Below are 13251 nucleotides of genomic sequence, written 5' to 3' on the forward strand. Positions count from 1 at the left end.
CCCTGTCTTAGAAAGTGGCATCCAATTTACAAAGGACACCATTTAGAGAAATTCAAGATTTAAATAGATACTGTTAACGTCTTGTTTAAAATATTGCAATTTTCCCTAGTATATCATATTTATAGTTATGCTGTTTATCTTCTTTTAGGAAAACAAAAGCTGTTCATTGGAATAAAAAATTCGAGTTTTATTTGTTCATTAACTCAGTAATTGGTAGTATTCTCATATAATTGAACACTGAAGCTTTGTTCCTATGCAAAAAATTACACTGGATAATGCATGTATCTGTGATGTGCTGCATGAAGGGCTTCTGTGTTGGGTAGAAAGAAGGAATTCAATGGTAGTTATTGTAATACAATATGATTGAGAGGTGCTGATAATCAGTGAAAATAATAGTGCAAGTGAATATTATTTTAAGTAATTCATTTTCTCTTTTAATATATGCATATATACTAATAATTGAAAGCTAGTGGAAGAAAGAGTATTACCTACATAAGTGCCAGATTCTTGAGAAACAATTATATAAAAATGGTGTGTATTTTTTCATCATGGAATAACTTCATAGGTTTTAAAATACCAAATTATATGCAAACAAAACAGAAAGCAAAATTGGCATATAAATCTGCTCCCAAGGAAAACCATTCCTAACATTTTGGAATGTCGTTTTAGAATTTTCTTCCTCTTTATATGCACACATCCCTTTTCCCTGAGATCATATTACATATACTTATTTGGATTTCTTTTGTTTTCAGTTAATACATTAAATGTCTTTCCATTTTAATAAATATAGAGATACGTCTCAGTTTTTAACCATACCTTTTGTTTATGCATACTTAACCCCAAATTTATTGATGTGTTTAAGGAATTTGCATTTGTTTAATGTTATAAGTAGTTCTGTAAAAAAAAAAAGTTCTGAGATAAATATCTTTGTGTGCTTTTCTCTTTTCTTTCCTTAGATGTAGAATTGCTAAAACAAAGGGGTGCTCACTTAAATTTGCTACCTATCACCAGGTGGGCCTCCTATAACATGTATGCTCCCTCTAACAGTAGTTGAGAGTCCCAGTTTCCTTATATGTCGTTTAGCACAGAGCATTACTCCTCATAATTTTTGTGAATCTTTTTTTTTAAATTGTCTTTATGTTAATTTTTTTAAATTTGAAAACCTTAAATACATAAAAGTCTTCCATAATCTCACCACCTAAAAATTGTGTGCGTGCGTGTGTGTGTGTGTGCCCATCCATAGGTATTTCTAATTATATAAGAAAAGAAGTCAAAGTGCCCTCTTGGCCCATTCAGTCTTCTGTTCCTTAAGGTGTATAGCTTTTTAACAAACTACTCTGTTTTTTAAATGCAGTGCAATCATGCCTAACGTATTAGTCTGCAACTTGCCTGTTTCTCTTAATAGATCATGGATAAATGTTTTCCTCTTAATAAATCATGGATATATTCTCATGACCTTCCTTTGGTGACTTAATGGTATGTCCATCGTGTGGGTGTTCCAGACTTTGTTCCCCAGTGAAGAACATTTTGGTTGTTTGATTCAAAAATTCCAACCTCCAGGAATTTTTCCTGCAGAAAAAAGCTTGCACAAATGCATAAAGCTCTATGCATACATACACAAGGATGGTCATTGTAGAATTATTTTTAATAATGAAAAATTGAAAAGAACCTAGTGTCAGTCAGGAAAAGAAATCTAATCTCATGAACGGTTACAGTTTTCAGTGTTTTAAAAAATTAGTAGATCTATTACTAACATGAAAATGTTGCCCATGATTTATTGTGAAATGAGAAAATAAGTTGCAGAGTAATACATGTAGTATAATCACATTCATGTATAGATGCTCCAAACAGTATGTATACATTGATAGGTATTTAATGCATTTCAAGTAATTTGAAGTGTTGCAGTAAATTGTTAAAAGCTGTTCTCTCTCAAGATTGGACATGACTGGGCAGGGCTGGGAAAGGGATGGGGAGGAATAGAAAGCTTTCCCCATTTTATTTTATACACATTTTTATTGAAAATTTAATAACAAGCATATATTTTGTAATACTTTTAAAAGTGAAAAGTACATTTAAACTCTACAGAAACAGTGAAAAAGAAAATGTTTAAGTGAGATGAGGTAGCTTCTGAGAATCTACCTAGTTCACAGTTTATGACTCCATGAAAACACAGTTAAGTAGAAAGTAATATTTCTTATAGATACACAATATTTCATTTACAATGTGGCACAAGAGTAAAAAGAAGAAAAGACGAAGAGCAAGTAAACTGTAAGGTCAGAAGGGAGTTAGCTAGAAGCAGAAGTGGATGCCATTGACTCCGTTTCTAGAGAAATACAGAAGAACTCAAATTCCTTTTCTTCAAGAGAGCTCTCCATTCATCTAAGAGCAGATGTGTGGGGCATAACCTTTCTATTTTCTAGACAAAATATTCCCAATTCCTCCTACTAAGATGCTTTGCCATGCTGATCATTCTGTTGTGTTTGTTCCAATTTGTCAGCGTCCATCATGAAATGTGACAGCCAAAGTCAAATACTACTACCTTCTGACGTCCAGTCTTAGTGTGGGGTAGTCAGATGAATCCTTTCCTGGGCAGGAGACACTTTATTTTTTCTTAATCTAGACTAAGATTATTCCTAAACCTTAGCCTTGTTTGTCCTCCTAGAAATTCCTAGTCAGTGGTCTTGCTGTTTTTCTTTATTATTCGTCACTTGGGCCTTCTAGATTGTGTTTGTTTGTTTGTTTGTTTGTTTCTTTTCTGGCTGTCTTCTGTGTTGAAACCTTTGCCTCTTTATGAGCTGTAGCATGGAGTGCTTCTTCTGATACCCTCAACATTTCTATCGTCAAAACTATCTGGCTCATAGGAGTCACATAATTAATTGATATCCGCTTCCAGGAAGGAAGCTAACTTGGCCCAGGCCATGTAGATCATCAGAAGACTTTTCCTTTTGTCACCAGGGCATTGTGCAAATTGGGGAAAAAATAAACAAGAGTGCCCTCTTTGGACAGATGTACAAAAATTCCTCTCCAGGTGGAAGAATGAGAAAAGTGTCCCTTTTCATTGGGTGACGAAGCCAAAGGATGTGGCTTGAGTGGGAACAGGATCGAGCCCCATCTTACCAGTATGCAGGATATAACCATACAATTGCTTGCAGTGGCCTGGCTTGCCATGTCACTTGTGTTTCAAAAAAAAAAAGAAAAGACTCAGACTTTATGGAACCTCTTTATAAGCACAGTTTCCCAATTTCTGGTCTCAAGTTTCTTGTGACTATTCTTTCCACACCAGTTACTCCCGGCTTAGTTCTTCTTCTTCTTTTTTTTTTTTTTTTTTAATTAGCTGTACTGTTGAGGTATAATCTACATACCATAATATGCATCTCATTTTAAGAATACAGTTCAAGGGTTTTTAATAAAATTATAGCATTATACAAATATCATTACAGTCTAGTTCTAGAACATTTCCCCCACCATGGAAAGTTCTCTGGTATGCGTTTACTGTCAGTTTCTTACTCCCAACCCCAGCCCCAGGCAATCATTGATCTGTTTTTTTGTCTTTATAGATTTGCCTTTTCTGGAAATCTCATATAAATGGAACCATATCTTCCTTTAGCTGCTTTGTTCTGCTAATCTAATAGGGGTTCAAATTTAATCGGTGTTCATATGTTCCTTTTGTTGTGTGCTTCTGGTAATCTGCTAGAGGTGCGACAACTAGACACTGGTCCTATCCCTTCTGCTACTACTAACCGGATTCATCCCTTTCTTTCCATTCTGACTCAGCATTCAAACATGCTCTATTACCTTTCATCTTAGAACATTTTCCCTTGTCCAGCATCCTCTCCAGCCACCATCCTATCCCTCTGAGCCATTTCAGAGCCCAGCTTCTCAAGATTTGACTTCATGCACTCTCCCCACTCTCTACTTTCCTGTGAACTCTTCTTTTAAAAAAAAACTTTTAAATGTAAATATCTGATACGGATAAAAGAGTATTAGAAAGAACATGTAATCTTTATATGTGAACTTTAAAGCTTAGTAATATAATGAAGATCTACACCTGTCACCCACTCCTTCCAGCAGTTTTACAACAGTGGAATCCATGACTCAAAGTATCTAAAATCTCTTACTCATCGCTATATTTTTTTGTCCTCTTTGGTCCATTTCTAACTCCTCTTAGTTCCACTTTTAATATAAGGAGTTTGGGCTAAATAGTCTTTGAAATCCATTACATTGCTAAAATTCCCTGATTACTATTGAGAGATTAATTTTTTGTTTAGGATGTATTATGGAAGACATAGCTTACATTGTTGAATATTACTATATTTTTATGAAGTCTTGGCTAACAGCGTGACATATAACATAATTTCTATAGGAAATTATTCTATTTGCATTAATTTGCTTTAGAATGCTGGATTTTTTTCCCTAAAATTTTGAAACTAAAAGCTGAGCTTCCCTGTAACGTTCTCCACTAACCCTGTCTTTGGATTAAATTCATTTACCCAGTACAGTCAGCCCCAAGGGAGGTATAGATGTCAATTATTGCTACAACTTAATACTAATGACTACTTAAATATTTAATTAATGTAATACTTGACACTTGGGGGGAAACTATTTATAATCGTCAAAACCAGGGTTTTGTTTTCATCTTCTATGCCTGGTGTTTAGTGTATCCCTGTTGTAATATAGGTTTGGAATGATGTGCTATGAAGTGAAAAAGTACCTCCCTCTCCTACCTCCAGGCAGAAAAAGTTACAAGAAAGTGACTCGTGCTGGATATTTGAAATATTAGTAATTACATTTGTTGATTTTCTAAGCTACATTTTTATTGAACATTCATTGAATTTTTTGAAGTTTGAAATATTTTTTATTATTTTTCTATTGTGTACTGATGTCAAAAAGCACTCATTTTAAGAAATAATGGTAACTTTTTAATGAGTTGCGGGAAGACCGAAAGTGGCTAACCATTTTCCTGGGGCTAGGTCTGACAGGAACCCCATGAGAAGAAGATCATTTTGCCCTGACAAGTATAGGCCAGGGAGAGAAGAGAGCTCAGTGTTCATATGAAAGATACATGCCAGCCAACTGGATTCCAAGGCACAAGTTCATCCCTGGGTTCTGGAAATTCTCATATGTGTGTGGGTCTTGTGACTCTAACATGCATACCTCAGAGTTTCCCTTTAGTCTGAAAATTTCTGGTCTTTAATATCATACGTTTTCAGTCTGCCATTATTGAACATACATATTCTCATTTTATTCTGAAAATGCCTTATGTTTGTGGCTTTAGCGTCTGTAATTCTAAATCTATTTTTTTTTAAAGATTTTATTTATTTATTTGACAGAGATAGAGACAGCCAGCGAGAGAGGGAACACAAGCAGGGGGAGTGGGAGAGGAAGAAGCAGGCTCATAGCGGAGGAGCCTGACGTGGGGCTCGATCCCCCGGGATCACGCCCTGAGCCGGAGGCAGACGCTTAACCGCTGTGCCACCCAGGCGCCCCAGTATATAATTCTAAATCTATTTGATCAGGTTTTTTGAGCTTCTCCTCCTCCCTAAAATTAAGAAAGAAACAAGCATATCCTCTATTTAAGTGGGTAAGTGAGAATGTATGGATTTTACAGACTAAGTCCACAAAAAGGATGAACTGTTGAATGGACCTATGACATGCCTTACAGATGTGCATATTTTGAAACACAGGCCACTTAGCAGTGGGGTACTGATCACTTTTCTTTTTCACTCTCCTTTTTTCAAAGATTTTGTTTGTTTATTTTAGAGGGAGAGTGTGAGATAGGAGAGAGCACGAGCATGGTAGGGGCAGAGGGAGAGGGTGAGGGGGGAGCAAGATCCCTGCTAAGCAGGGAGCCCAAACCTGGGCTCTGTCCCAGGACCCTGAGATCATGACCTGAGCTGAAGGCAGACGCTTAACCGACTGAGCCCCCCAGGCGTCCCCTCTGGCTCTTCTTTGTACATTCATGACTTTAACAAGTTCACTCCAAACCTCACAATACCAACCACCTTTACAAAAATCTCTAACTTCAGTCTTTGTTTTTAGTCATCACAAATTCTGAAATAACCAGAGTCCATGTCCTGAGGCTTACTTTTATACTTGTCTTAAACTGAAGCATTGTTGCATTTAGTCAAAAATGGTAAGAAAAATTAATGACTTTTCTATCATCCTACTAATAAGGGTTTTCATTAAGATCTTAACTGCTGTAGATAAAAGATAAAAGACAGTTCTTCATGAACGAGAGAGTATGGTTAAGATCATTATTCATAGTCAAAGATAAGGCTCATTTTATGTTTATAGCACTCTTCTATTCAACATAATTAGTGTGAAATATTTGAGAATTTATTTACTTAAGTATCTCAGTTGTGGAAGAGAAACCAGCGATGCATTACATATTCAGATTTGTTTTAGGAGCATTATGCTGTCCAGTCTTCACAGTTCGTACGCCTGGAACTTTCCTTTTATGTTTGTGACGCTGCTTTGTTTGCGTGACGACAGGCGATGCATCAAATGTCTGTTACTTCGTAATGTCAGCTATTTTATTTTTATGTTATATTTTTCTCATTTAAGCTGTAAAATCTTCAACATGAACAAGGAGGTCTCCGATCTGTGGTCGTTTCTAGGGTCATCTGCATATAGTCATGCAAAGCTGAGGTTCTGGCAAGTAAGAATTGTTGTGTTTCGTTTCACAGGTGGGGAGCGTTAAGCGGGAAATGACCTTCACATTTCAACCAGAGGACTTAAAACGTGACTCTAGTAAAAAAATGTCTCATCAACACTTGTTTCCCTTGGCCATGGAAGAAGATGTGAAAACAGCAGACACCAAAAAAGCCAACCGAGCCCTCGACCATGAAAAAGAAAACACTCGCTCCATCTGTCTCCTTGAGCAAAAACGAAAAGTTGTTTCTTCCAGTATCGATGTTCCTCCAGCAAGGTAAGGGGACGTTAGACTTTCTCTGTGACTGCCGTAGGAAGTCATGGGAGAGCGTCTACAATCTCCACCACCATATCTCTCTAAAGCATAGAGACTTAGGAAGGGTTTTCTGCCAAGAACATTTTTCTGTTGCTTGTGTGAAATAGAGCAGGTAGCCTGGCTCTTTGGAACTGACTTTGAGGCTGCTCTGGTTGGAAGTGTTGTAGCTCTAGAAAAGAATGTTTTATTAAATTTTGGAAAATGAATAATAAAGAGCAGAAGAATAAACGTAAAAGAAACCAGGAAATGTAGTACTGAGGCTAGCCACTTAAAAGTGGGGATACTCAGATACTCAGATTTTGGGCAGAGGTTGGAGGCCAGATTCAGCCCCTGGCACGTTTTTGTATAGCCTGTGAGATAAGAGTGGTTTTACATTCTTAAAGGGTTAAAAAAAAATGGAGAACACGTGACATACATCCTAGGTGGCCTGCAAAGCCTAAAATATTTATATGTGACTCATTACAGAAAAAGTTTGGTGATCCCTGGTTTATATCATGGTAATCCTTTAAAGACAGATCTACCTTAGAACTGGGCCAAGAGGGTTTATGGAAATATCAAAAGGCTTTTATCACATTATAATTTTACTTAAACTACATCCAGTAGCATTAAATCAAAGCACAATATTAGGGCAGAATGACAACGGAATAGTAGTAGAATGGAACATACTAGATCTTTTACTTATTTTCTTGCTTGTCATTTATTTCACTTAGAAAATAAATTCCATGTTGGCTAGGATTTTAGTCCATTTTGTTCATGCTGTATCTGTAGCACTAGAATAATGCTTAATTATGTGCTAGGGGCTCCATAAATATTTGTTGGATGAAGAAAAGAAAGAAAATGCCATAGCATGAAAGCTTGCTTATTTTTAATATGTATGCCATATTTTGTTACCAAAAGCCATTTATAATGAAATTTCGTGAGCAATTTTTTGAGGTGTCCTCTATTCGTTTGAATGGTTTCAGACAGCTTAACTAGGAAAATAGTATCTTTGGAAAAGGGATAAATGTTTCTTTTCTACCTATTCACTTTTTATAATCAGAATTTCATTGCTTTCTATATTAAATCAAAAATATCTCTTCTAGAAAATTACATATTTTTCTATTCTGCTACCAAATTTGTCATACTTTCTAAAATTACAGGTCTCTTTGTTTTCCTTAACCTTCAGTTGAAAATTTTCATTTTTCATTACTTCCGTTTAACTACTTAGAATTATTTGCTTTTCTAATTTTTTCCTATAAAGCACATGTTAAATTCTTTAGGATTAGTTCCTTTAACTGGGGGCTCATCATGAAATGTTTTATCACGCCCTAAAACTGGTAGGTACTTCAATTCGTATCTGTTATTTGGTTGACTCATAGGAAAAGTGACATGTTAATTTGAAATGTGAAGAGCTATGGTTTTATTTTCTTCCTAAGCTTGTAGTGCAAAAATTAGACTTCCTGATGTCAGATACTTTCATGACAACTTGCAGTGCGACAGGATTTACTCTACCTAAAATTTCCACTAGAGCGTTTTATATGTTAAAAGACCTGGAATTAATCATTTTAAATTACCATAGATTGTTTTAGATATATCTTTCTTCTTTAATTTCATCCCACTTGCAAAAGGTTCTGGGGAAAATAATAAAAAGGAAAGGAAGAAAAATGTTTTCTGCCTCTTCTGCCTCTGGTATGTGGAATATGTTTTTCCACTTTCTCCAGTTCACTAAGTGTACTTAACAGTTATGAGTCAAGCCAGTATTATTGTAGTGTTCTTAAACAGTATAGGGAAGTTAATTAGATTTTAAATCCATTAATGTACAGCAAAAATTCCCCAGTGACAAGGTATAATTTAGACATATTCATCTGTTATGGGAAATACTAGTTAAAGCTTCATTGTTTGAGATTTCCACTGATGCACTTGTTTTCATTGCTGTAGTAAGAATTTAATCATCACAAAAATGCCAACAGTTGGTGAAATAAATTGCTCTTCCTCTTAATGACAATGAAAGAATCAAAAATTGTGGGGTCTAATTATCTAACTCTGAATTCTTTTGGTTCTATTTCCATTTACTGTCATGGAATTATTTTGTAAATGTTAACTTTCCACTATCATCTAGATGGATCAATATTTTATTTTAAAGAAACTCCTTTACCTGAAGTGGTAAGATGATACAGGACTTTTCTTTTTGTTTATAAAGGAGAAATAGAATTCTGTCTGGCGGCAGTGTATAAATAATGAAGTTTGAGTATATCTACAGTATGGTGAAGTTTATTGGTAGGAGGAAATCTAGATCTTATATAATATATAGTAAACATATGCATATGTGTATATATATATATATAGTCTATGGCTCTAACCACATGATTATTGCAACTTATTCTCCTAAATCCAGATGTTATGTATTGGACAGTTCTTAGAAGGGCAGGATAACTGTTTTTGACCAATAGAGTATCATTGTTACAAAGTTTCTCAACAGTTTAAAATAAATTCTTTATAATCTTTCTCACTTTATCTTTTGCTTATTCCAAGTATAGCTAATATTTTTGTTGATGTTTGCTTTCTATATTTTGTAAAGTGGAACTTGAAATTTATTTTCTATGGTTTATATAATGAAGATAATAGATATACTTTACGTTTTTTCATATCTCTCAAAGGGTCTAGGAACTACCCTCCCCATCTTCATTCTTCACCGTGATTGAGCATTTCCTGCTTCCATTCAGTAGATTATTTATTGAGTACCTGCTACGAACCCAGTACTCAGTAAAAAAAGGAATGAAATGGGATGCCAACCCTCTAGGAGCTTACAGTTGAATCATAGAAACAGACACCTAAGTAGCTAATTTCAAGTAACAGTTCCTAACTTGCTCCCTTCTTATTAAAACTGGATGAATTTGTACATAAAGAAGAATCTCTCAATATTAGGAAAGGTGTTAATTTGATACAACTATTCAAAAGCCTAATTTTTTTGTTAGTCTCTTTTTCAAGGTGGGGATGAATGGAGAAAAAGGAACTCTGTATCTGAGGTCTACTTTACAAAATCCCTTTTGTTTACCCATTTTCTGAGGACCCATTTAAAAGTTGCTAGTTTCAGGGAAATATAAATTGAAATAAGTTATTAATCCTGATGTGTTAGTCTGGGTAAATGCCAAGGCAGGATTAAATGCACGTGTTTTATTGGAACAGTTACCTGTGGGAGAAAAGGGGTGGGGCAAGGGGCAGGGAAGGAGGGAGATGCCAGGGAGCCTGTGGTGCAGGTGTGAGCCCAGTGAGGGAGAGAGCCAGGGAAGGTTGGGTGGAAGTGTCCCAGACTGACTTGCAAGGCCATCAGCAGTCCCGCATTATATAAATGCAATGGAGTCCACTTACCTGTGGGATATTGCTTGACCAATTTTAGGAAGGAACAGTCTTTTCTTTTGGGGGAGTCCTAGGGATGGAGGTGAGTGCATTATAGAGTTGGGGTACTAAGAGTGTTCCAAGTTCTTCAGTAGAGAAAACTAAGCAGAAAGAGCAAGAGTGTGTGAGAGAGCACATGAATGAGCAGTGTTTCTTTGGAACTAAAGATCTCTCATTAACAGAAAAAAAACTTCTTTGCAACCTGAAGGATTATTGGGGAGCAATAGTTTGGGGTTGGGGGTTACCAGGAGTGTCAGTGCGAACGGTGGGGGCAACACTCTCTAGACGATGCCTCTCTCTCTGAAGTTTTCATCACTTATTCACTTAGTAATGCCTGGTTATAAAAGACAACACCCCCTCCAAAAGAGATTGTGAATGGAGAATGAGGAGTTACTAATTGTAGATATGTCATCTTAAGTATTTTTTAATCTCTAGGGAAAAATACTAGCAGCCTTGATCTTTATGGAGAGTTGAGAAAAATGAACTTTAAGAGTATAAAGAGACAGGAGTGTGAGCTCTTGAAGAGTCCATCCAGAAAGAAATTCCAACGCTGTAGTTTGGCTCAAGAAATGAGTAAGAGGCCAAAGGTCAGTAAGTAAGACAAATGCCAGTCAAAGGTTTTTTTGTGGGCAGAGCTCAGTGACTCATTAGCCAAGACAGTGATTTTAGCCTGATTTGAAAAATATGATGAACCTAGGCCCCAGATAATAAATGAATCATGCCCAGATTAGTGGTGGAAATCTGGGGAGAAAGAAAGAAAGAGTTGAAATCCAGAATAGGGAATTTACAAATTAGCCAGGGATGTGAGGCATAAATGAAGTTGAAAGGAATTTTTCTGTTCTTGGAATGTTTGCCAAACTGTTGGACTAACATGAGACTTCTGGTGAATCGGCTTGCTTGAATGTAGTTGCTAACACCAAATTCTTTCACAGTCCAAAAAGAGTTTATGTGAGTGTTTGAACTGACCCAGAGGGTAACTAGGCATGGTAGTAAAATCTGGGAGTCTCAGAAAAGAGAACATGAAGGACTCAGGAGAGCCCATATTGGAGGAGAAACTTCCACCAACATTAGTTCTGCCTGTTGTGGAGAGTTGCTGGGGTTACCACTGGGCTAACTCCCTTATACGGTTCATGAAGTCTGCTCTTACATTCCTGTATATTTTAAAGATTGTGTGTAGTACTTTCTGGCATATATTAATTGAAACCTGCTGCTTTCGAAGTAAACTATTTCGTGGCTCAGTCAGTTAAGCGTCCGCCTTTGGCTCAGGTCATGATCTCAGAGTCCTGGGATTGAGTCCCGCATCGGGCTCCGTACTAGCAGGGAGTCTCCTTCTCCCTCTGCCTGCAGCTCCCCCTGCTTGTGCGCTCTCCCTCTGTCTCTGACACATAAATAAATAAAATCTTTAAAAAAATAAAATAAGGTTAACAGTTTTATAAAATATGCTGATTTTATAGTAAACGATGTAGATATTTACCAAAAGAGAAACAAGGAGAAACAAGTACTGGACACTCATGTCAGAACTGAGAAATTGTAAGAGCTGTAAATTGTGAGAGAGTATAACCGATGGTAATAGAAATAAAGATTTTTGGTCTGTGTGTGCCAGATATCTGGAGCACGCATGGATTGAATCATGTCCCCCAAAAGTTATGACAAAGTCCTAATCCTCCAGTACCTGTGAATGAGGCCTTATTTGGATAAAAGGTCTTTGCAGATATAATCAAATTAAGATGAGGTCTTTAGAGTGGGCTGTAAACCAGTATGACTGGTATCCATAGAAGAAAAAAGGAGAGGAGACAAAAGACACACAGGGAGAATGCCAGTGGAAGCAGAGATTGGAATGATTTGCCTACAGACCAGAGGACACCAGGGATTGGCAGAAATACCAAAAGATAAGAAAAAGGCATGGATAGATTCTCCCGCCTGGAACCTTAGAGAAAGTGCTGTGGTCTGAATGTGTCCCCTCCCAAGTTCGTTTGTTGAAAACTAATCCCCAAAGTGATGGTATTAGGAGGTAAGGACTTTGCCTGCTGATTAGGTCATGAGGGTGGGGCCATCATGGATGGGATCAGTGCCCTGGTAAAGGAGGCTCAGAGAGCTCTCTTGCCCCTTCATCCCAGTGAGCATACAAGAAGTATGCAGCCCGGAAGACAGCCCTCAGCCAATCATGTGGCCCCCTGATCTCAGACTCCCAGGCCCCAGAACAGTGAGAAATAAATTTCTGTTGTTTGTAAGCTACCTGGGCTATGGTATTTGTTATAGCAGCACAAAAGGACTAAGAAAATATGACTCCCTGACATCTTGATTTCATCTTCTAGCCTCCAAAATTGTGAGACAATAAAAGTCTGTTGTTTTAAGCCACCCAGTTTGTGGTCTGCTCTAGGAAAATTAACATAGGCTGCTCGTGCTGATGAATACGTCTATGTCTTGCCTTATAAATTTACTTTGAATAATCATTCATGTTCATCAATTAAGACTTATACTTAATAACATTTTTAGTTATCTATGCCCCTCAGACAGAGACACGATCATTGCATTTTCTATTATTTCTTATTATAAAGGAAACCCTTAATCTTTTCATAATAGCATTTTCATTAGAACAGTAACTTACAGTAACTTACCTCATCTAATAAACTGTTAGGTAGAATTTTGCTTTTCCTATAACTATTCAATTTGTGGATATTTGTTCAGTTTGTCTCTAAATCAGTTTTATTGAGGTATAGTTCATGTAGGAAAATGCAGCCACTTTAAATATACACTTTAATGAGTTGTGACAAATTCATGTACGCATGTAATTAATGCCATAATCAAGATACAGAAAATGTTCATCCCCCTCCAAAAAGTTTCATTGTGCCCCTTCCCAGTCAACCTGTCCTCTGACCTTTAGCGCTAGGTAGCCAATATTCTGTGGA

The 13251-nt window shown here is 36.7% G+C and overlaps 1 protein-coding gene across 1 annotated transcript in view; it reads left to right on the plus strand.

Annotated features, from left to right (window-relative positions):
- Nucleotides 1-13251, plus strand: part of ZNF704 (zinc finger protein 704) — a 238755-nt gene that overhangs the window by 41210 nt on the left and 184294 nt on the right. The window contains exon 2 of the mRNA XM_045806067.2: nucleotides 6687-6928. Coding sequence (XP_045662023.1) covers nucleotides 6687-6928 — 242 coding nt within the window. The remainder of the gene's footprint in view (nucleotides 1-6686; nucleotides 6929-13251) is intronic.

Source organism: Ursus americanus, chromosome 9 (genome assembly GCF_024610735.1).
Source record: "Ursus americanus isolate L20-20 chromosome 9, mUrsAme1.1.p, whole genome shotgun sequence".
Lineage (NCBI taxonomy): Eukaryota > Metazoa > Chordata > Mammalia > Carnivora > Ursidae > Ursus > Ursus americanus.